Raw genomic sequence first — 25,738 nt, forward strand, 5'->3', positions numbered from 1 at the left:
GAAATGTTCAATAGAAACGTCTGAGGTAACCTTTTGCTTTTCAGGGGTCTCCTGCTACCTAGGACTCAGGTATTCCAGTCTGTCTGTCTGTCTGTCTGTCTGTCTTTAGGCTTCAGCTTCAGCTGTGTTCCTGTTCTTGGCAGGCAGCACTGCAAGAGTGGTTTTGAGTGCAGGTTCTGGAGGCAGGGAGTCTGGGTCAGTCCCGTCTAGCCACTTGCTACCCATGTGACTTTGGTCGTGTCATTGCAGCTGTTGGGGCCTCACTTCCTGGTCTGTGACGTGGGGCTCCCGAGAGCCCCTCCCTCACAGGGTTGCTGTGTGCATTTGGTGCGTGTCAGCAGGCAGCGCAGCACCGGCACCTCCTAGTACCTGCTCAGTACACACCAGGGGTGTCCTCATCCTCTCCGTCGTTCCTTTGAAGATTTCCCAGGATGGATGCTCTGCGAGCTCGTGCTTTTATGTTGGGTCACTTGATCTTCAAGCAGTTTTGCTGTCCTTTAATGTCTTTCCTACGAGACACCATTCTGCCGTTTCAGTATAAATATTGTTATGGAATTTATACTAGAAAGAATAATTAGGATTTGCTGTATTTACTGTGTACTAGGCATTATGCTAAGTGCTTTATATGCATTATCTTATGTGATATTCACAATGGCCTTAAGATTATAGTCACCATTACTATTGACAGATGAGGAAAAGGAAGCTCAGAGAACTTAGGACACTTGCCCAGGATCACACAGCTAGAAGAACCAAAATTTGAACCTGTTTGTCTGATCCCCCTCGTCTCCGCTTGCTCTTGATTTGTTACTTCCTAAAAGATTTAGGGATTGTTCACTTAAAACAATGCGGTCAAAAAACAGCCTGGAGTGGTGGAAAGAGCTCTGAACTGCACACCAAGAGTCCGGGGTCCTGGTCTGAGCTTTGCCTCTTCCTGCAGCGGGACCTCCATCAAGTCACTAGACATCGAGTCTCAGTGTTTTTATTGGTAAATTAAGGGACTTGGTCCACGTGTGATCTCTGAGGTGTCTCTTTGTAAGCCCCCTAGTCTCTGTATATGTGTAGATCAGGTGACTGTTAAAAAGGAGCCTCTTATGAAAGGAGTTAAACATCCTTATTTTTAGCAAAAGTATAAAATGCTTTTGTGGCAGCATGCAAATTCTCCCTTGGTGGTTATTTGTGTGGTCCAGGTGCTCCAGGAGCAGATCCGTGCCCGGGACAACATTAGCTACGGAACGAATTCTGCCTTAAAGACTCTGGAGATGCGTCAGCTCTCTGGTTTGGGAGATCTTCGAGGACGAGTGGCAAGGTAGGTGGTCAAATGTTTGGGACTCTGCTCATCAAAAGCTGTTTTGCCTCAACTCCATTTTAGTGGGGAATATATTCATGAAGCCCCAAAGCAAATTCTTCGTAATGTTAGTACATCCCCTCCTTTGCCCAGAAGATATAACAGTAGAAGTTAGACATGGTGATGAGCATGCCATGATTTCTCGTGTTTTTGCAATTGGAGTTGTGTTTGTAGCAGGAAGTGCTGGGAGAGCTCAGCTGACCTCTGTAATGTGGTAGAGAAATACTATGTTTATTGAATCCAATAATACAAAGTTGAGACTTATATTTTACATGTGTGTTTTAGAATTTCATTTTTCTTGTAATTCATTTTAATTTTATTTTTCTGAAAGTATTGGTCCATGATGGATTGGAAATTTTGAAAAGAGCTCTTTCACCTCAGGATGACAAGTGCTGTTCTAGCCCCTCACTACTCAAAGTGTGCTCGGTGGACCAGCAGCATCCGCATCACCGGGAACTGTTAGAAATGCACCATCTCTAAAGTATTTATGGGCCTCTTCTGCCCTCTGCTGCTGTTGAGAGTCAAGCACACGTCTACAGGGAGCTGTGGAGCTAAAGGCAATTCGAATCAGCCTGAGGTGAAACTGAGGGTGGTCTGCAAAGAGTGGGAGTAGAAGAGGGAACAGGGACCCACAGGGTCCAAGGCCTCTGGGGAGCAGAGAGGGGTAGTGTTAGGGGGTATTTGTGCAGACAGTGCTTGAAGGGCCTTGAACACTGGGCGTGTGTGTTTGGGTCTGCTGGATGAACTTCAGTCTAACAGCAGGGGGCTCCACAGATTGAATGGAGGTCTGGTTGACCACTCTTCTTCTGTGGTTTTCTATCCTCATCCAAGTGAGCTGCAGTCTCCTTAGTATGACTCTTGGTGACAGAAACTCTGCTGACTTCTCCTTTCTCTGCCCTTGCACTGTACCTCTCAGCAGTGATCAACTGCTTGTTATTCCCTGAATGGGCCACGCTCTCCTACCTCTGTGCCTTTGCACGTGCCATTCTTGTTCCTGGTATGCTTTTTCCCTTCTTTTCTGACTTCTAGTCAGCCTTTAAAATTCAGCTCCAATGTCACCTCCTCCAGGAAGTCTTCCCTAATACCCACTCTCCTGAGCTTCCCTAGCATTCTCTGTTCTGCTGAATCTCTCCTCTGTCTTTACTGTCTTGGGGTGGAGTACTGTCTTTTACTTTTGTAGCCCGAGTGTCTGGAAGTCTCTGGAAAACAGTAGGTACTCAATAAATGTTTGTTGGATGAATTAATGATCTAGAAAATCCCTGTAATAGGAGGGAAAAAACTTGAAACCTTTTTGTGGAGATCGGCCTAAAAGAAAGCCCTGCTCTGTTACACCTCTCAGAACGGTGAGGAGTTAGAAGAGCGCAGAGCTACAGGCGGGGTAGAGACATTAGGAGCACTCTGAGGATCTTCCTAGTCACTGTGGTTGCCGATGAAAATTAAGGGCAGCAATGTATGGAATAGCTTTAGTGTAGTGTGGAATGGAGTGAACGTACAGCACAGGGGAGCTGCTATCATCATCGCAGGGCAGCAGCAGAGAAATTATCCTCACGATGCTGGTCCTAATTACCAAACAGAGAAATTATTTTGAAATACCTTCAGGAATTTTACATTTTTCTTCTGCAGTCTCTTATTAATTTCTCTACCCAGCTTGTTCTGTAACAAATGCTTTTACTCTGAAACAATCAAAAACATTTGTCGTGAGCACCATGTATTTTTGCTTTGTTTTGTGGCTATATTCATCTTTCCCCCAGAATACTAGTGAGACTTTGATTGTTGAAATAAATTCTCGTGAAATAAAAATTCTTTGGCAAAATTTTGGCTTTCTTGCATTGATTATGTCATTGTATTGAAGGAGCGTGAACTTTTTTGTTTTTTTTTTTTGAGGGAGATTGGCCCTGCAGTAACTTCTGTTGCCAATCTTCCTCTTTTTCTTTTTTTTCTCCCCAAAGCCCCAGTACATAGTTGTGTATCATAGTTGTAGAGTTGTAGCTCTTCTGTGTGGGCCGCTGCCTCAGCATGGCTTGATAAGCGGTGAGTAGGTCCGCGCCCAGGATCCGAACCAGCGAACCCCAGGTCGCTGAAGCGGAATGCGCAAATTTAAACGCTATGCGACCGGGCTGGCCCCAAGTGTGAACTTTTTAAGTGATATTCTTAAATTGCTAGGCTGCTATATTATTTCAGATTTTATTTTATAGTGTTTATGGATCCACCGGTGATGTAGTTGGTAGGAAACCAGCCCTGATACCTCCCTTGTGGACCAGCCCGGAAGGGCAAAGGCAGATTCTGCATGGCGGTGAGAGACAGCCTACCCCACTGAACATAGCATACCCTAAACAGGACTTACTCAGAGAGTTTCCATTTCTCCCTAAAGCAGAGCTCAGGGAGTTTAGCTTTCCTACCAGAACATTGTTTGGCCTGTCTTCTGCATTTTTCCAAGACTCAGTGGCCATATCCACTTTCCTCTGTGAGGTCTGTTTGCATGGTGTCAGAGCCTTACAGGAGAAATATCTGTATACTGAGGCAGGTGTGCAAGTTCCCTCAAGGTAAGCAAGTCTAGGGGCAAAGAAAAAAAAAAGATAAATGAGACATCATCAGATTAAAAATTTTGGCTATTATAAATAATGCTGTTACGAGCATTCACATACAAGTTTTTATGTGGTCATATGTTTTCATTTCTCTTGAATATATAAACCTAGGAGTGTAATGGTTGAGTAATATGGTAACTCTATGTTTAATCTTTTGAGGAACAGAACAGCCAGACTGTTTTCCAAAGTGCCTGCACCATTTTACATTGCCAGCAGCAGTATGTGGGTTCTGATTTCTCCAAATCCTCACCAACACTTTTTTCCTATTTGATTATAGCCAACCTAGTGGGTGTGATGTGACATCTTGTGGTTTTGATTTGCATTTCCCAATGACTGTTGGTGTTGAACATCATTTAATGTGCTTATTGGTCGTTTGTATATCTTCTTTGGAGATCTGTTTATTCAGATTCTTGGCCCATTTTTAAGTTGGGTCTTTTTATTATTAAGTTGTAGGAGGAGTTCTTTACATATTTTGGATACAATTCTCTTATCAGATATCTGATTTGAAAAAATTGTCCCCTGTTGTAATGGTTTTCTTTTCATTTTCTTGATTGGGTCCATTTGGTTCTTTTAAAAACATTATTTCTCTCTCTTTATTGTTATTCTCTATTTGATGAGACATTGTCATTATACCTTCCTTTACTTTGTAAAGCATGTTTTCTTTATTTCTTTGATCACCCTGTATTTATAATGGCTGTCTGGACGTCTTTGTCTTTTAAATCTGACATCTGTTCCCTCTCACAGGCAGTTTCTTTTGCCTGCTTTTTCCCCTGTGTTTAGTTCATATTTTCCTGTTTCTTTGAATGTCTCATAATTTTTGTTAAAAACTGGACATTTTAGGTGATATATTGTAGCAGTCCTGGATACTGACCCCCGGGTTTGTTTTTGTTGTTTGTTTAGTGACTTGGCTGGACTATTTTAGGGATGTCTATTTCCCCCACAACATGAAGCCTCTGATGTCACTCCTCAGAGGGTGCAGAGTCACCCTGCGATGACAGTTTTTTTAGCAAGGCTCTCTTTGACTGTCTCTTTCTCTGATCTTTTATTAAGCTGTCTGCCCCTGTTGGTATCACACCGAAATCTTAGGCTCCACTAATTGCTGGCAATTTGATCTACTGTTTTTTGACAATGCCCTGGGACATAAATTGCTCTACAGTCTAATTCAATTAAATTATTGCCAGCACTTAAGGGCTTAATGATGTATATATACAGTAATTAGGTGTATATAATCATGTATATATACAATAATTATTTTATATATGTGTGTATACACATGTATACCTATATATACACATATATATATGTGTATACACACATATATAAAATAATTATTGTAATGTGGAAGATGAGCTGCTTAATGATTTAAATGTCCCTGCCTTCAGTGTGCTATGCGACCGTGTCACAAGCTGTAAGAGAAGTTCTACTTAAGCATGTTGCCCAAGTCATGTCTGTTGCTAGACCTTTGGAACTCTGTTGATGGACTTCTGACCACCTACCTCCCTGCCATCGCTGATCTGATAGCCAAGAGATAGAGTCATTCTGCCACCTCATGGCCACAGCCAAGAGCTACACCTGGGAAATAGCTGCCCAAAGATCTGAAGAGGGAAAATCTGGAATGAGTACATTATTGGTTCATTTATAATATATCATCAGGATGAATAGGACAACTGGTTGGATTCATTGCAAACCCTTGTTTGACTAAAGCTGTTGAGCTATGCATGACACTATATTATGAGTGTTTTTCTGAAAAGACAGGAATGATGTCTTTGATTCAATATTAACTGAAAGAGCAAATTGCTTCTCCCCTTTTTATATATGTTTCTTATATATTTTCAAAAATATTTTGAAAATATTTCACACGGAAAATTTGCAAGATTTACCACGTATTAACATTTTGTCCCATTTACTCCATTTTTCTTTCATATATAAATTTTTTTCTGAAACATTTGAGAATAACATTGTTTTATTTATTTTTTATTTTTTTTAAAGATTTTATTTATTTATTTTCCCCCCAAAGCCCCAGTAGATAGTTGTATGTCATAGCTGCACATCCTTCTAGTTGATGTATGTGGGACGCGGCCTCAGCATGGCCGGAGAAGCGGTGCGTTGGTGCGTGCCCAGGATCCGAACCCGGGCTGCCAGGAGCAGAGCGCGCGCGCTTAACCGCTAAGCCACGGGGCCGGCCCAATAACATTGTTTTAAATGTAAGAAAACCAGAGTTGATTTCCCTGTGTATATTTCCTGACGGGAGGCTTTGATACCCCACCCTGTGCCCTCCCTGCCCCCCAGCCTTCTGCCCCTTTATTAATAAAGGGACACAAGTGATATGTGCTGGTAATAAACGGTCAGACATACTATGAAATATATAAAGTAAAATGATGAAGGCTCACCAGCCCCTAGCTCTGTTTTACTCCTTAGAAAGATAACTAATGTTAACAGTTTGGTGTCTGTCCTTTTAGACTTTTCTCATACATAGTTATAAGGTAATAATTTATCATTACAGTAATATAATGATTTGCGGCATAATAATTACCTGGCAGTGTGATTTTAATTTTGCAGAGTATTATACGTATTATTCTGCCAGTTGAGTGTTTCCACATAACAATATATTGTGGGCCTCTTTCCAGTATACATATAGGTCTAGCATGTTTTTAAATTGGATATGGAGTATTCTGCTACATCTAGGTACCCTAATTTAATGTATTTAACCTCTCCTCTATTAATGGAAATTTGTGTTGTAGTGTCTGTGTTTCCAAGTGAGACACAGTATTGAAGCCAAGCTATAGCTAGTGAGAATCAGTGAGCCCTGAGCTTCAGGACAATTTTGAGACCTTTCCAAATAACTTTTTCAAACATAGTCTGTCCCTTGAACAGCTTTGTAAAGATGATGAAACTGGTCTGATGTAGTGATACCTGACAATTTCCATCCAGTGAGCTCATGTTTGGGTTGGAAAATAATGCGTTTCTCTAATATTTTTGTATTTCATGGTATGTTAAAACCTCGGATTTCCCCAAGTATGATTTAAATAATTTTTTCAAATAAAAAATTATGAACTCAAAATAAAAAAGAAAGGTCTGTATTTGGTGTTATTTTTAACTATCATTTGTGAAATGGGGATGATTTGTGAGGACTGTATGAAATAATATATGTCAAGTGTCTTGTGCAGTGCATGGTACATAGTAAATAGTTCTTATTTTATTTATTCACAAATATTTACTGAGCCTCTACTACATGCAAGGAATGTGCCAGGGTTTTAGTGGGGAGGCCTCGAAGTGGGAAAGAGTGAAGTAAGTTCACAGCCCTGTTATATAATCACTGTGGCTGAGTGCAGAGGAAAAAGGGACAGAAATGTGTGAGACGATGCAGGGAGGAAGGTGGGGAGGGACTAACTTTTCCTGGGCATTTTAAAGGATTTTGGTCTGTATCCTAAAACAGCAGGAAATTATTCAAGGAATTTATACAGAATTGTATTTAGTTTGATTTTTCTTTGCTCACAGTTTTTTTCCTTTGGGGTTAATACCTAGATTGAAAGTACATAGAAACATATTCATGTGTCAAGTTTTGGGGTATATCCTACCAAGTTGCCCTCTAGAAAGCTTGTAAAATTTATTTTCCCACGTGTAGTGTGTGATATAGCTTGATTCTACAAACTCCAACATTGGGCATTAACATTAAAAAAGATTTCCAATACAGAAGAACAATGACATAATTGTTGCTTTAATTTGTGTACATTTTATTATGAATGTTGAAATTTTTAAAATGCATGTATGTGGCTTGTCAGATTATGTTTTAAAATATATTTTTAAAAATATTTGTCAATATTTAAAAAAAATTTTGTCCTAATAAATTTTTTTTGTTACTTCCAGAAAGGATTGTAGCATTTTAACAAAATGACAGAGCTAAGCAAGTTGTTCAACTTGCTTAGAGAAAATGTGAGTCAATACCAAGTAAGGACTTAAGAAAGTTGGGATAATTGAGCTGGTAGCTTGCTTTCCTCAGAGTCTACAATAAATTAAATTTTCCAACAGTTTCTCAGTTTGCTCACCATTGTTTCTTGCATCCCACTCCTCTCTGGGTGCTCTTTTCTTCTTACTGAAGTACATTATTTAGTGACTCTTTCAGTACAGGTTTGTGGGCGATACAGCTCTTAATCTTTGTATGTCTGAAACTCTTTATTTTGCACTTATTCTTGGATGATGGGTTATTTTCCCTCAATCCGTAGAAGATATTTCTTCATCTTCTTCTGACATTTATTGTGTGCTGTCAGTCTAACAGTCGGTCTTTGATAGGTTACCTGCCTTTAAGATTTTATCTTTATCATGGGTTATCTGAATTTCACCAAATTCTATTTATTTTTACTCACCCCACTTTGTATTCGGTGAACACTTTAAAACTCATGTCTTTCTTCAGTCTTAAGAAATTGTCAGCACTCACCTCAAATACTGCTTCTCTGCCATTCTCTCCGTTTCCTTCTTTTGGAACTGCTCAACTCCTCTTTGACGTATGTTACCATCTCTTTATTTGTCCTTCTTGTTTCTTAACTATTTTTTCATGTTTTAAATCTCTGTCTGAGTTTGCTGCATTCTGAGTGAGCTCCTTGCTACGATCTTCTAATTCACTGATCCTATCTTCAATTATGTTCAGTCTAGAGTTTGTCGGGTCTATTAAGACAACTGTGTAGTTTATTTCCAGAGTTTCTAAATTTTTTCTCTTATCCACTTGTTCTTTTTTCATATCTGCCTGTTTTTGTTTAATAATTTAGAGTTGTCTGATGGATGTTAATCTATCTTTGATTTTTTGTCTCTTAAACATCTTTATTTTAAACTTATTTGATCCCAGGATTTTTTGATTTTTGTTTTTTAAGCTATCCCTAGCTGGTGGAGCCCCACTCAAGCCTCTGATCTGTTACCCTGGTTCCTGTATTCTCTCATAAGTGGAGTCGGTTCTTGCCCCTGTTGCCCTGTGGGAACTAAAACTTCCTCTTACTTCTATTGGTTTTCAGATACAGAGCCCCAGCATGCCTACAGCACCAGCTCTAGCAAAACACATGCTTTGCTCTCTCTTCTGTACCAGCTCTCTGCTTTCCACTTTCATCCCTTCTTTTTTGTCCTTGTGGGTTTATACTTATTTTATTCATCTGGTGTCATCTGGATAGATTTTCAGGCGGGAGCCAATGTAAGAGCATGTGTTCAGTCCACCATGTTTAGCTGAAAGACCAGGTAGTAGTTTTAATTTGCAGCATTTTCATACAAAGTGATTAGTAAATTGGTTAAATCTTATAGCTTATTAGAAAGGCTACCAAGCACTGGCATGCTCTCTAAACTTTATTTGTGGCTTATAATCTATAGGTCAATAATATTTTATTTTCTCTAGCTTTTGGAGGGATATAATTTAATGTGTCAATTAATATGATGTTTTTGAAAGCTGACTGCAAATATTCTATGTGATGTGGTGAGTGAGACTCTTTTCAGTATATAAATCACTTAGGGAATAGAACAGAAACCTTGTTCAGGCCTCAGTGCAGATATACATCTTAAAGAATACACCCCCAGTGCTTTTAGGAAGATTGTAGACTGCCGATTTACTGGAAGTGAGACCAGCCACAGGCTTGTTCTTCTCTGTGTGTATTTATAAGGACTTGTTCGGCAAGTTCCCAGACTATCTTCTGAACTCCTCTGTCTGAATCAGGGAGATAATGAACAAGAACGAGATGTCAAATGTAATCTCCCTCAATAATAGAAAAATATACCATAAGCTGAATAACATTTTGATAATGATGGCATAAGAATGTTTTTTAAATTTCTAGTTAATGTAGTGTATGTACTGGAGAGAAAAAGTTCCCGCATTATCCCTATTTTGTATAATAGTATCTGACACGTAATAGACATTCTCCAAATACTGACTGACTGACTGGATGAATTATGGATTGGGCTTCCAACCACAGCCTCTTCACTACTACTGTGTGTTGCCTTGAAGCTGACCTTGCTTTCATGACAGTGACTCTATCCCACATGTCTCTAGCTGTGGCTTCCTTGTACCCCAGCCACCTTTCTGCTGCATGAGGGGCCCAGGAAAAGATGATAGGATAGTGCATATTCCATAAAATTGTAACATATTCTTTGTACATGGCTGTTGATTGAAATATTTTCTTTGTGTAATTGTTTTTTTCTGATTATAAAAATCATACATACTTATTTCAGGAAAGTTGTACAGTTTGGAAAAGAATGAAAAATAAAATAAAAATCACCTATGATCCGGAGATAGTTGGTTAATATCTTGCATGCTTGCTTGTCAAATTTTAATAACTATCTGCATCAAGGTTCAATCAAGAAAACAGAAACCACTCTAAGTATTTTAGCAGGAAGGGATTTATTATAGGAAATTAGAGCTTGCAAAACCACTGGAAGATTTGGGGAAGCAAAATGAAGGAAACTGTTATTGGCCTTCAGGAAAATAGGAAGTGCAAGAATCACAGAAAGGAGCCGTTGATAATCTGAGCTGCCAATAGCACGGAAGTGAATGATGGTCAGGTGTGTGCCTGGCAGTGGCTGTAAACCTCACATCTGCCGTTTGCCCATGTGTCTTCTGCCCACTGCTGCTAGGGGACAATAAGGGCTTCTCCTTCTCTTCCGCCTTCCAAATCTCGCCTAAGTGCCTCTCATTGGTGGAATCTAAATCAGAACCCTGAGGGCAAGGGAGTCTGGGAAGTACGGTTTTGGGGCTTCTGCCCCTGTGATACAGAGAGCACTCACAAGGAGCAGGAATGCTCTGTCAGTTCTGAGTGACCCGTTTATATGACCTCTACCCTTTGTCACCAGTCCTCCAATACGTTTTTTTCTAAGTCTCTTGCCATTATCCAATTCCCATGAATGTCTGGCCATCTCTTATTCTAGGCAAAATGAACCCCCTGATATATCGTTTGATATTCTGTCAGCTGTGAGGGTTTCCCTTCCTTAATACCCTTTAGGACTGCTCCTGAGTTGGCTTTTTTTTTTTTGTGATGAAGATTGGCCCTGAGCGCACATCTGTTGCCAGTCTTCCTCTTTTTTTTTTTTTAATAATTTTATTTATTTATTTATTTTTCCCCCAAAGCCCCAGTAGGTAGTTGTATGTCATAGCTGCACATCCTTCTAGTTACTGTATGTGGGACGCGGCCTCAGCATGGCCGGACAAGCGGTGCGTTGGTGTGCGCCCGGGATCCAAACCCGGGCCGCCAGCAGCAGAGCGCGCGTGCTTAACCACTAAGCCACAGGGCCAGCCCCGCCAGTCTTCCTCTTTTTGCTGAGGAAGATTGGCCCTGAGCTAATAAGTGGTGTGTAGGTCCACCCCCAGGATCTGATCCTGTGAATCCCGCGCCACTGAAGCAGAGTGCGTGAACTTAACCACTATGCCACTGGGCCAGCCCCCGGAGTGGGCTTTTAAGTGTCAGCAAAAAAATCTTCTGGAAGATGCCAGCATATTGGGGGTAACCATCTGTGAACTAGGCCTGACTTTTCCTCCCTCAGTCCACCTGGTCATCAGGAACTCCTCAAGAGGCCACAGGTGTGAGTTGAGGGAAAGCTGGCACAGTAGCAGGAGTAGATGCCGTGGGAGTCTGGCTCATGTAATTTACTTAGGGCTGTAGGACCTGTTCAAGCCTGATGTCTATATGTACCCCTACCCCTCAAAGATGGAGTGCTGCTTCGTGCCTACCTTGATGGCTTGGTGTTCACGATTGGTGCCCAGACTACGTGGTCACTGAGTGTCCCGTGCTTAGGCCTGCAGTCTCTACTAGAGCTCAGTAGCAAGCCAGCAGCTACTTTGCAAAGCAGGAATGATTGTGCAGGAACAGGGCAGGACTTTGCTCTGTCCCTAGGGGTCCATTCTGTGACTCTCCTGATAGGGCTGGACAGAGCTTCACACACAGCTTGTCTGCCACAGATGTCTTGAGCACCAATGGAAGTGCCAAGTTGTAAGGCCCCAGGGGCAGAGCAGCTTTCACTGAAGCTTGGACCAGCTGCAGAGCCTTCCCCTGCTCTGGACCCACTCAGAGCGCGCAGCCTTATAGGGGATTTGGTGAAGGGTTAGGAGTAGTACTTTCAAATGTGGTAGAAGTTGCCTCCAAAATCCAAAGAGGCCCTGAACTTGCAAGGGCGGGCATGGTCCTGAAGAGCAGCAGACCATGTCTGGCACACTATATGAGCTTTTTGTAATTGGGCTCTCATTGCATATTTGGTTTTGTACTCATGAGCACTGGAAAGCCTTTGCTACTTTGATGGGTACGTCCCTAGTCTTATTAAGCAACATCCCTGTGGGTTAACTTAAAAACCATAATGAGGGCAGCTCTCTGAATTCTAAACCTCTGTTAAAAAGAGTGACTCATAGTGCAGTTTCTTTGAGTGGGGTCATGCATTTTATGGTGTATAATAGCACTTGTTTTTAAACTTTAACAAGAATTAGCTTTGTTTGTCTGGACAGATGTGACGCCAGCATAGCCAGACTCTCCGCAGAGCACAAAACGACCTACGAGGGGCTCCAGCACTTGAACAAAGAACAGCAAGCTGCCAAACTCATCTTGGAAACGAAAATAAAAGATGCAGAGGGCCAGGTATGACCTGTTTCAGGTCCCCTTTTAAAAGTGGGTAATTTGTTCTTAGCGGAGAATGACATGGTGTTGATTATTTCCGACAGGAGAAACTAGCTAGGGCACTCAGCGTGAGCATCTCTTTTCTTTATTTCTTCCTTCCTCTCTTTTGCTGGAGTGGCACTTCATGGGTATGGCAACCAAACTGCAAAGATTTTTCAGTACAGTCCTAATTTTAAAGATTCTTTCCCCTCATTCCTAAAACAATTAATATATTCTAGAAATTCTAAATTATAACTCCAAAACTACGTCTTGTGTAGGTAAATGATCAAGCATTCTTTTAACTGCCACTTGTCCCAATTTTTGGTTAGGAAGTAGTTATCATATTCACTGAGACTCATCCTATGTATGACCTTATCCCATAGTCTGTATGTGGGAAAAAACTAGGACAAAGCGAGAGGGCAGGCTGGCTGATGAATTTTAGAGTATTCTACCTTGAAATTCACAGACTAATGTCACAAAGCAAAACTTTTGGCATTTCATAATTTGTGTTTTGGCCACTTAAAAGTTTCTCTCTGCCATAGTGGGGGCCTGTCTTCTAGGACTTTTCCACAGTATCTGCCCTACCTGCTATTCTTCATTTAAAGAGAGATTATTCCAGTAAACTGGGGCATCTGGTCAATTTATTGGATTAAAAATACTTGTCTCCTAACTATATCCGATAAGGATCTAAATCTACTTATGTGAAAAACACATATTATAAAACCAAGAAAAAAAAAAGAATAAAATGACAAGTCTAACATTTTTTTTCAAAGATTGAGTGAGGACAGAATTATTACATCAAAAAATAGATGCTAAGGAAATATTAAGCTTCCCAGTAGCCAAGCCAAGTAAAATGCATCTAGAAATTCATAAAAACAAACAGACTTTTTCTTTGTTTTGGATCTGATACATAATTGTTCCATGAATCTTTAAGTAAGGAACCTTGAACATCATAATTTTTGCAGAAAATAAAGACATTTCATATAGGACTAGTTTTTTATTAAATTTTAGTAAAAAGACAAGGGAAATGGGTAGATAGTGGGAGAAAGGAGTAGGAGGGATATAGTTTACAAATTATATTTTCTGGTGACTTAACTTGATACAGAGGTAAATGTGGGACCTTAAGGGATTTTGCAAGCGATAAGAATTCCATTCTCTGTGACTAACAGCCACACTGGTGGTAGAAATTCCAAGGTAACCGGCAGGTGGAAATGGCGGTCCTGGGCAGGAACTGGGCTTGCTCATCAGAGAACTGGAAAGTTAAGTGAAGCATAACTTTACACAGCATAACTTTACACAGCATAAAGGAGCATAATGAATATTTTGGCGGTGCTCTTGGTCTGGATTTTTGATGGGTGTGTGTGATAGAAAATGGGAGTGGAAAGATGAGACGCATTCCCAAATGAATTTATTAAATTAGATTGAATCTTAAGGCCATTGACTAGAATATAGCTTACTGACCGTTATCTGAAATTACCACTAAAAAGATTAGATGTGATATTTACAAGCAAAGTTTCTTTTCCAGATTTCTCAGCTTTTGAACAGAGTCGACTTGTCAATATCAGAGCAAAGCACCAAACTGAAGATGTCCCACAGAGATAGTAACCACCAGCTTCAGCTTTTGGATACTAAGTAAGTAATCAACTTATAAACATTGTTTTGGTTCTTTTTTGTTTGTTTGTTTGTTTTGTGAGGACTAGCCCTGAGCTAACATCTGATCCCAATCCTCCCCTTTTTTCTTGAGGAAGACTGGCCCTGGGCTAACATCCGTGCCCATCCTCCTCTACTTTATATGGGATGCCGCTACAGCATGGGTTAGCAAGCAGTGCCGTGGTGCGCGCCCGGGATCCGAACCTACGAACCCCCGGGCCGCCGCAGCGGAGCGCGCGCACTTAACTGCTTCGCCACCGGGCCGGCCCCTGTTTTGGTTCTTTATGAGCATATTCAATAATACCATTTTTTTCCTCTTGATTTTTATTTATTGCACAAAGTGAAAACAATACTGGAAGTTCAAAGGAAAAGTTTCCATGTAACATGTTGCCACTTTAGCTTCTGAATTATTGTTTTTAGTGGTTGGATAATAAACTATCTATTCATTCAGTAAATATTTATTGAGCACTGGCCTAAGTGCTGAGGATCCAATAATGAAGAAAAACAGACTCTGTTCTTTTTTTTTTTTTTTTTGTGAGGAAGATTGGCCCTAAGCTAAGATCTGCCAATCCTTCTCTTTTTGCTTGAAGACTGGCCCTGGGCTAACATCCGTGCCCATCCTCCTCCACTTTATATGGGACGCCGCCACAGCATGGCCTGACAAGCAGTGCGTCAATGCGCACCCGGGATCCGAACCTGCAAACCCTGGGCCACCACAGCGGAGCGCGTGCACTTAACTGCTTGCGCCACCAGGCCGGCCCCTCAGACTCTGTTCTTATCCTTTTGGAGTTTATAATCTAGGGAGTTGATGAGCATTAATCAAATAATGACTTAAATAAGCGTATGCTGTATTATTACTAATGGTGATAAGTGCTTTGAAGGAAAGGTACACGGTTGTGGTTGCCTGAGTAATGGTCTCCCAAATATCACCATGTCCTGATCCCTGTGAATATGTTACCTCATGTGGCAAAAAGGGACTTTGCAGATGAGATTAAGTTAAGGATTTTAGGGTAGGTAGATTATGCTGGGTTATCAGGGGAAGCCCGATGTAATCCCTAGAGTCTCTGTAAGAGGGAGGAAGGAGGGTCAGAGTCAAGAGAGAAGGCATGTGACATGGAAGTGGAGATTTGAGTAAGGTGCTTTGAAGATGGGGGAAAGGGCTAGAATATAGGTGGCCAGTGGAAGCTGAAAAGGCAAGGAAAACATTCTCCCCTCAGAGCCTCCAGAAGGAACCACCCCTGCCCACACACGATGAAACTGATTTTAGATTTCTGGCCTGCAGAACCGTAAGGGAATAATTGTGTTGTTTTAAGCCACCAAGTTTGTGGTAACTTGTCACAGCAGCCATAGGAAACTAATACAATGGTGCTATGGGAGTGAATAACAGAGGCCTGGATCTGGGGCCTTCCTGAGGAGGCGATGTTGGAGTAAGAGCTGAAGAATGAATGGAATTCACTGGGTAGAGAGTGAGAGAAGAACATATGAGAGGGAAAAGCCTGTCGTGGGAGGAATGTGGCATGCACGAAACTGCAAGATGGCAGAGGTGGCTGGAACAGAGAGCGAGGGGGCAGCGAGGCTGCCGAGGAGGCGGGCCAGCCTGCAGGGCCTTGCAGACCACATTCGGGATGATTTTTGTCTCTATCTTTAGAGCAGTAAGGAGCCATTGGAGGATTGTAAGCAGATGAGGTGATATAATCAGATTTATATATTATTTTTTAAACGGACTTGATTGCAGTTGGAGAACGGATCACAGGGAACCAGAGCGGAGATGGGGGCATCAGTCAGTAGGCGTTCTGTTGCAGGGGTCTAGGTGGGGGAGGTCTGCACTAGGGTGATTTTGAAGTATGTAGTGAGTGCACTATGATTTGTTATACTTTCCCATTTTGTTACAGTGACGCTGTAAACTGTACGTGCCCACAGGGAAACTCATCTGCTGCCCTTCTGCTCAATCACAAAACCATACACTTTTCCCATCATAAATCTTCATGAGCTTGGCATTTTCCTGCCAAAGCAGGGCCAAGAGTGACTATATACGTGCATGTGTGTGTACATACATAAACATATATATTTGACTTAATATACTTTTTAAAGATGACTTCAGTGTGGAACTTTGTTAGAGGCTTGTGGAAAGTTTAAATTAATCATTCTCCTGGTTCTCACATCTCATTGCTTCCATGTTTAATGCCATTTCAGGGTTGTTGCCAATTTAACAGGAATTCTCTTGTGAAAACCACATTTCCTCTCCTCTAATTATCTGTATTTATATAATTATTGAAGTACATCACCATTTCTCATAGATCCTACTAGCTGGCCAAATAGGGAAAGATCTCTCCAATCCTCTTCCTTCCATCACACAGGAGGAAAATCAACATCTTAGTATTTTTCCTTCTGTGAATTATTTCCTTAGGAGATATTACTAGTCAGCAGACATGAACATCTGTATTTTTCTTCCTACAGTTTAAAGTCTATGAGTTTAGATACAAAGGCTATTCACAGAGGGAAGGAGACAAACCCTGGGCCCTGTGTGAGGTAGAAGGTCAGACTGGAGACCCAAGAAGTGAAACCCCAGATGAATGAACTAGGAAAAATCCCCCATTCCACAAAGAGATCATAGGAAACTTACCTGTCTAAATCTTGGCTCTGGGTAGAGGGGTAAAAGATATTTCTTGAAAATTCAAGACCACAGTGCAACCTTTATATGGGTTTAGAACTAGAATTCACATTACCCAAGAAGCTTGAAGAAAACCACAGTGGATAATTATCTTAGAATGATCCTGATTTGGTAATGGCCTGAGATGCCTGGCAGAAGCAAATGCAAATCCTTAGTCTTCAAGTCTCCCCACAAACAGATAAAGTTCTAAGGAACATGAATGTACAATAAAAAATTATAAAACAACACAAGGAAAAAAGCCACGTAAGTGATAGAAGAAACAACAAAAAGCAGAATCAGACTTCTAAATACTGCTTATGTAGGAATTATTGGATAAAATAAGTATACATGTATGTATGTATGTATATATGTGTATGTATATGTATGTGTGAGTATTCATTCACACACACACACACACATTTTGAAAGTATGACTAAGGGATAAGAGATTATCAAAAATGACCAGTCATGGGCCGGCTTAGCGGTCAAGTGCGCGCACTCCGCTGCTGGCGGCCCGGGTTCAGATCCTGGGCGCACACCGACACACTGCTTGTCAGGCCATGCTGTGGCGGCGTCCCACATAAAGTGGAGGAAGATGGGCATGGACGTTAGCTCAGGGCCAATCTTCCTCAGCAAAAAGGGGAGGATTGGCATGGATGTTAGCTCAGGGCTGATCTTCCTCACACACACACAAAAAAATGACCAGTCAGAATTGAAAAACAGCCAAATAAAACTTCTAGAAAATAAAACAATCAAAAATAAAAGCTGTAACATCTGGCCCTGCCTGACTAGGAAGCCTGAACAGTGACCCCAGGCAGCCTTGGAGCCCAGTCCATGGCCCTGCCTAATTGTTGAACACAGCCTGTGACCTTGTCCAAGCAGGGAACCCAGCCAACAGCCCTGCCCAAAAGCAGAACATAGCCTGTGGCCCTACCTGAACTGGGAGCCGAGACAACGACTCCACCCGACTGCAGAGCACAGACTCCAATCCCACCCAACTGCGAGGTAGAGTTGGCAGCCCTCCTGACCAGGGAGTCTGGTTAGTGACCTCACTCAACCAGCATCCTGCCCAATTGTGGAGCATAGCCTGAGGCCCCGTCTGATCGTGAAGCCCAGCCTGTGGTCCTGCCTGAACTTGGAGTCCAGCCAGTGGCAGCATCTGACTGGGGAGCACAGCATGGGGGCCCACTTGATCAGGTGCAATTGCAGAGCCCAGCCTGCAGCACTGCCCAATCATGGAGTTCAACTAGCAGCAGCACCTTGCCAGGGAACACAGCCTAAACCCCACCTGATCAGAGGTGAGGAGCCCAATTACTGGCTCTGCTTGACTGTGCAGCCTAGCCAGCAGCCCCACCTGGCCAGGGAGCCCAGCCAGTGGTCCCCTCCACCTCAGAGCACAGGTAGCAGCCCTGCCCGACTGGAGACCTAGCAAACATATACAGAACATTCCATCCAACAGCAGCAGAATACACATTCTTCTTAGGCACACACAGAACATTCTCCAGGATAGATCTTATGTTAGGTCACAAAACAAGTCTTAACCAATTAAAGAAGATTGGAATCATATCAAGTATCTTTTCCATCCTCAATAGTATAAAACTGGAAATCAATAACAGCAGGAAAACTGGAAAATTCACAAATATGTGGAAATTAAACATCACAGTCCTAAATAACCAATGCGTCAAAGAAGATCAAGAGGGAAATAAAAAAATCTTGAAACAAATGAAAATGGAGACACAACATACCAAAATTTATGGGATGCAGGCAAAGTAGTTCTGTGAGGAAAGTTTACAGCAATAAATGCCTACATTATGAAAAAAAGAAAGATCTCAAATAAACAACTTTATACCTCAAGGAATTAGAAAAAGAAGAAAAAACTAGGCTCAGAGATAGCAGAAGGAAGGAAATAATAAAGATTAGACCAGAATAAATGAAATAGAGAATAGAAAACAATAGAAGAACAATGGGAAAAAATAAGTGAAACTAATTGTTGGTTTTTTTTGAAAGATAAACCAAATAAACAAAAGGTTAGCTAAACTAGTCAAGAAAATGAGAAAGAAGACTCAAATAAATAAAATTATAAATGAAAGAGGAGACATTACAACTGATACCACAGAAATACAAAGGATCATAAAAGACTATTATGAACAATCATTTGCCAACAAATTGGATAATCTAGAGAAATGGTTAAATTTTTGAAAACATGCAACCTACTAAGACTGAATCATGAAGAAATAGAAAATCTGAACAGACCAATAATGAGTAAGAAGATTGAATCATTAATAGGCCCGGTGGCACAAGTGGTTAAGTGCATGCGCTCCGCTGCGGCGGCCCGGGGCTCACCGGTTTGGATCCCGGGCGCGCACCGATGGACTGCTTGGCAATCCATACTGTGGCGGCGTGCCATATAAAGTCGAGGAAGATGGGCATGGATGTTAGCCCAGGGCCAGTCTTCCTCAGCAAAAAGAGGAGGATTGGCAGATGTTAGCACAGGGCTGATCTCCTCACACACACACACAAAAAAACCTCTCAACAAAGAAAAGCCCAGGCGGCTTCATGGGTTAATTCTTCCAAACATTTAAAGAATTAATGCCAGTCTTTCTCAAACTCTTCCAAAAAATTGAAGAGGAGGGAATATTTCCAAACTCATTTTATGAGGCTAGAATTCCCCTGATACCAAAGCCAGATATAGACACTACAAGAAAAGAAAATTACAGGCCAATATCCCTGATGAACATAGATGTAAAAATTCTCAACAAAATACTAGCAAACCAAATTCAACAGCATGTTAAAAGGATTATACACCATGATCAAATGGAATTTATCCCTGGGATGCAAGGATGGTTCAATACACACAAGTTAGTCAATGTGATATACCACATTAACAGAATGAAGGATAAAAATCATATGATCATCTCGATAAATGCAGAAAAAGCATTTGACAAAATTTAATATCCTTTCATGATAAAGACGCTCAACACATTGGGTATAGAAGGAATGTACTTCAACATAATAAAGGCCATATATAATAAGCCCATAGCTGACATCATACTCAGTGATGAAAATCTGAAAGTTTTTCCTCTAAGATCAGAAACAAGACAAGGGTGCCCACTCTCACCACTTCTAGTCAACAGAGTACTGGAAGTCCTAACCAGAGCAATTGGGCAAGAAAAAGAAATAAAGGACATCCAAATCAGAAAAAAAGAAGTAAAAATTTCCCTGTTTGCAGATGACATGATCTTATACATAGATAACTCAGAAAACTGCACCAAAAAACTGTTAGAATAAATGAATTCAGTAAAGCTACTGTGGTCCGTGGTCAGTCTCCCTCGTCAGGTGGGGCTGCAGGCTGAGCTCCACAGTTGAGTGGGGCTGCTGGCTTGGCTTCCTGCCCAGGTAAGGCCAAAAGCTTCGTTTTTAATGATATGACCAGGAAATTGTACTTATCACTTCTACACGTGTCCCATTGCCTGACTTAGTCATATGGCCACACCTAGCTGCAAGGGAGGCTGGGAAATGTAGTCTCTGGCTAGGCAGCCATGTGCCCAGTTCACATTTGAGGGTTTCTTAATAGAGAAAAAGAAGAAAACAGGTATTGCAGATAATTAGGGGCTTCTCCCACAATGGGTGTTTATTTTATGATTATTATTTAAGTTGCGTCTATTCTTTTGTACTTTTATTACACTTCTTATAAAAATAATAAAAAAGTAATTAAGGGGAGGTAGCAAGTATGGAGTGTTATTTTAAGGTATTTGGAAAGGGAGAGGACTAGAGAAATGGAGGGTTGGGTTTTTTTTTTTCCCTTTCAATTTTCTTTTTGATTTAAATTAGGAAATATCTGTCTGGGGCAAGAGCAATTTGGAGAACATTAGAGAGAAAGGGAGCCAGGCTCCAGTCCTAGGAGATAAAAAGGAGAGGAGGAAGAGCCCAGGGAAGAAGGGGAGCCTGGAGGGGAGCCGGGACACTGTGTCCTCTGAGCCGGGAGCACTGGGCACCCTCTGAACTGCAGAGATTAACACCTGGTGTGTCTCTGTGTCACTGTGTGACACATCAGTGCCCTCACTGTTAGCTCTTCATGGGTGGGAAGTAGTATCAAGTGCTTCTCCGTTGTATCTTCCTTCCCTCCCACGCTTCCAAGTTTAGTGCTAAATGCAATTCTAAGAAAAGTTAAGCAGTAATTCTGAGTGAGCTGAGTTTAATGCTGACATATTTATGAGAAATTTGATAGTTGGAGATGGAGGTTGTTTGATGTCATTTTAAAATTGTTTTACATCTAACTTGCTAACTTTCTTATTTTAGATTTAAAGGTACAATTGAGGAACTCAGTAACCAGATTTTATCTGCACGGAGTTGGTTGCAACAGGAACAAGAACGGATAGAGAAAGAACTTTTACAGAAAATCGATCAGCTTTCCTTGGTTGTTAAGGAAAACAGTGTAGGTATTGATGTGTGGCAATAATATAGTAAAGTTACTTGGTGGGGGCCTGCAATATTTGAATAATATCTAGTAACTTATCATTGATTTATGTAGCAACACATTAAGCTGTTCAATTGTTTCTTGCTTTAGTATCCATTTCCATGGTTCCCATTGATTCTTCATATTTGTTATAAAGAGACAGAGCCCTTTGACTTGTTTTGGTTAACAAAAGCTAAGTAGAAAATTTCAGTACTTTCAGTTAAGATGAACTTATGTCAAGACCTCAGTGAACCAAATGATACAGCTGCATTTCTAAATAAAACTCATAATGAGTAAAACTTAATCCCAGTTTGTTTTAATTTCAGGATCTGGTAAAAACTGTGCTGACTACATTTCCCCTTCCAGGCCCGGCCCTCACACTATGACCTCAGTATGAGGGGTCACAGTGCAACATGTAAACAGAATCCACCATTTTCTTTTCCATCTTCCTTCTGCTTTTACCCCACTCTCCCACAGAACTGAGGTTTGCAGAACTGCTCAAAAACCATATCAAGAAAGCCTTGCATATATAATATTGAAAATAGGCTCTGAAACCAGTACTTGGCAAGCAAATGTTTTTTGGTTTGGTTATCTAGCCTGACATCTCCCCCTCCCTTCTCTTTTCTTGCATTGCTTCTTCCTGTTGGACTTCGATGGAGCAGAAGTGACTGGTGCAGATTGCCCCTCTGGCTCTGCTCTCTCTCTCGATGCCAAGCTGGTGAATTGCAGACTTTGCATTGAACTCCATCAGGAGAGCTTTGTCATGCCATGGCCCACTTACAGCTTGGTGTTTGTAGTCATGGCCTCCAAAGCTCGCCTGCGGACACAGATTCCCGTAAAAATTCCCAAATTCCCTTTCGTGGAAAGGAAAGGAAAGAAAATATTTAATATTTCAAATATTTTTTAAGTGTTCTCCATATTTTTATCTGATCTACTGATTGATTTACTTAGATTCATAATAAGACATCTGTAGGCATCCGGGTCTTGAGATCACTGTTTATTTTACATGTGGATTGGTTTAATAACTAACAGTAAACTCCAGGATAATGGTGGCTTCACTAAGATAGAAGCTTATTTATCTTTCACATAAAAGAAGTCTGGGTGTAGGAATTGCAGGGCCGACGTGGTAGCTTGTCAGCCCTCAGCGACCTCACATCCTTCTGGCTTAACTCTCTGCCAATCCTAGAGAGTGGTCCTTGTCCTGTAGTTTAAGGTGGCTGCTAGAGCTCTAGTCATTATGTCTGAATTCCAGGAACAGAAGGAAGAAAGAAGGGGCAAGAACATGCCTCAGCTGTCTTTTAACTTTTCCTGGAAGCTGCCACCTACGCTTGCCTTTACATCTTCTTGGCCAGAACTTAACCATATGGCCACACCCAACTCAGGAGACAGGAGAAAATGTTCGCTTTCTTCTGGGTGACCTTATACCCACCTGCAAATTGGGGATGTGTTAAGGAAGAAGGGGAGAATGATTATGGAGGTGAGCACTGAGCAAGCTTTGTGATTCTGCTCCCTGCAGACTGTTGTTAAATGACATTAGGACTGAGGTGAACGCAGTACAGACTCTCTTTGGAGTAATCGAGTCCGATTCTTACCATGGCTTTTAGGGAGCCGGCGAGAGGGACGTGGAGAAGCAGCTCAGCCAGATGTCAGCCAGACTCGACAAGATAGAGGAGAGTCAGAAGAAGACGATGGAAGTGCAGAGAAGCAAACAAGAAGAGGAGAGGGTGCACGGGCGGATCAGCGAGCTGGAGTTACGGATGCACGAGGACTTGAGGGGGCTGAAAGCAGAGGTGGATGCTGGTAGGCCAGAAAGAAAGCAGCTCTCAGGGTCTATTTGCTATTTGATCTGAAAACCAAGTAATTAGTATCCCCCTACAACTACCTGTGAACATAGCCAATGGTGATGACGGTGAAATGTCCGTAGGTGATTTTCTAAGTAGCTCTGCTGCATTGAACTAAAGTGTTTCAGTTCCAGTGCACGAAGAGCCACCACGAGGGACAGGCAAACAAAACTAAAATTGCTTAGCTTGCAACCGCTGTGCATTGTCTTGAGTGCCATCTGCAGATTCTTTTCTGTTCCCAGCCAAGGTCGGTATGTCTCAGAAAGAAGCACGTATCTTGGAGGGGCTTTTGAAGGTTATCTCATACTGCTGGCAGTATACCACCATGCGGTGAATGATCTTCTCCTCAGAAGTCAACAGGGCCTGTAATTCACACTTGTTTAGAAGAAAATGTTAAAGCTGATTTCCAGTTCTGAAGTGCTGTCATATAAAGGAGGGATTCGATTTACACTCTGAGCTCAGGAACACAGAACTGGGACCAATAAGTGGAAGTTACCCCAAGACAGACTTTTAACTCAACATGAGGCAGAAGTATCTTCAGTTGATGGGTCCTAGAAGGTCCCTGGAGGCTGTGTGAGCTTGAGGGCTCTTTGTTACTGAAGGTGTTCAAGGGGAGGCTGTTTGATCGTGGTCAGGGAAAAGAAGACAGTCTTGTAGTGTGAGAAGGGGGGCTAAAGTATTCTCCTAATTCCAATTCTATAATTCCATAATTTTCTTCTGTGGAATTGTTCTATTTTGGCCACATGGAAATAAAAGTAGTTAGTTATCTCAAGAATAATTTTGTTGTTACCACCAAAAGTTTATTATTTTGTTTAAGTAGAAGCCACAATTAAATTTATGAATTGAAGAACTTGTAAAGATAAAAATGAATTTGCTCTCTTGATCTTTTCAGCTGCTAGAATATGGCATTTGAATATTTCATCTATGTTTAACTTTGCATAATTTCCTGAGTGGATTTATTATCATCTATTCAACATACCATTGAGGTTATTAATATTGAGTACTTAATAAGAAATGCATATGAGCCTTTTTAAAATTAAAAGTTTTATGTTATTACAAAAACAATACATTTCTTAGTGGAGAAGCATAAAGCACAAAATATTTTTTAAAATACTTATAACTTCTCTCACCCAGAGGTCATTTTTGTGTATACCTATGTATACATCTAGGATATATATGTGCTTTTTCAAATGAAAGCTCGTGCTATACGTGCAGATTTGTAACCTACTCGTTTATTTAGTAATATGTTGTATCTTTCCATTCAATAAGAATATTGTTTTTATTTTTGTTTTATTGAGGTCACATTGGTTTATAATGTTACATAAATTTCAGGTGTACATCATTATATTTCGACCTCTGTATAGACCACATCGTGTTCACTACCAAAAGTCTAGTTTCCATCCCTCACCATACATATGTGCCCCTTTACCCCTTTCGCCCTCCCCCCACTCCCTTCCCCTCTGGTAACCACCAACCTGTGCTCCTAATCTGTGTGTGTGTTTGTTTATCTTCCTCATATGAGTGAGGTCATACAGTAGTTGTCTTTTGCCGTCTGACTTATTTCGCTTAGTGTAATGCCCTCAAGGTCCATCCATGTTGTCTCAAATGGCAAGATTTCATCTTTTTTATGGCTGAGTAGTATTCCATTGTATAGTTGTATTCCACATCTTCTTTATCCATTCATCTGTTGATGGGCACTTAGGTTGCTTCCAAGGAACATTGTTTTTAATAAGTAATTTTTATACCTTTTTTCATGAATTGTCACATAAAGAAAATTTTCTGAGAGAAAATTCTAAATTTATTAATGAAGACAAGACCTTTTAAAAATTTACTTTAAAAACCAGTAGGAATACAGAATAATATGAAATGCTCTTTTGATGGGGATTTTCTCCTTTTTTTAGCTTTTTATTTTGAAATCATTTCAACTTTAGAAAAACTGTAAGAATAGTCCAAAAACTCTATATTAATCTTTCATTTAGATTAGCCAATTGTTAACATTTTGGAAATTTGCTTAACCTCTTTGTGTGTGTGTGTGTGTATGAATATAATTTTTTTTCCTAAATCACTTGGGAGTAAGTTGCAGAAGTTGTGATGCCTTTTTACTCCTTTATTATTTCAGTCTTTAAACCCTAAGAATAAGGACATTCTCTTAAATAACTATAGTACAGTGTAATAGCGATGAAATGTTTTGTAGTATTCAATTCTCAACTTTCACCATTGTTTCCTTTACAGCAAACCTTCCCTGATCTAAGTTCTAATCCAGAATCACACATATTTAGTTATCATGTTTCTTGATTTAATCTCTTTTAATCTAGATCAGTTCTTCCATGATGTTGACATCATTAAAGAATACAGGCCAGTATTTCATAGAATGTCCCACAGTTTGGGTCTGTTTACTTCCTCTTAATTAGATTCAGCTTGTGTGTTTTGGACAGAAATGCCACAGAAGGGATGTGTCTTTCCCAGGGTACTTTATCAAGGGGTACATGATGTTGGTCTCTCCCAGTATTGGTGACATTAGCTTTGATCACTTGGTTAAAGTGTATCTGCCAGATTTGTCCATTGTAGAAGTTCCTTTCCCGCTTTGTAATGAAGAAGTAACCTGT

The 25,738-nt window shown here is 40.9% G+C and overlaps 1 protein-coding gene across 2 annotated transcripts in view; it reads left to right on the top strand.

Annotated features, from left to right (window-relative positions):
- The window catches only part of FAM81A (family with sequence similarity 81 member A), a 66,296-nt gene that overhangs the window by 38,096 nt on the left and 2,462 nt on the right, over positions 1-25,738 (top strand). For both annotated transcript variants that reach the window (XM_087429128.1, XM_004421638.3), the window contains 5 exons: positions 1,188-1,306; positions 12,389-12,518; positions 14,062-14,168; positions 21,135-21,270; positions 22,896-23,091. In XM_087429128.1, the coding sequence (XP_087285254.1) occupies positions 1,188-1,306; positions 12,389-12,518; positions 14,062-14,168; positions 21,135-21,270; positions 22,896-23,091 (688 nt within the window). The remainder of the gene's footprint in view (positions 1-1,187; positions 1,307-12,388; positions 12,519-14,061; positions 14,169-21,134; positions 21,271-22,895; positions 23,092-25,738) is intronic.

The sequence above is a fragment of the Ceratotherium simum genome, chromosome 3 (genome assembly GCF_057802395.1).
Source record: "Ceratotherium simum simum isolate JZ-2026a chromosome 3, ASM5780239v1, whole genome shotgun sequence".
Taxonomy (NCBI): Eukaryota; Metazoa; Chordata; class Mammalia; order Perissodactyla; family Rhinocerotidae; genus Ceratotherium; species Ceratotherium simum.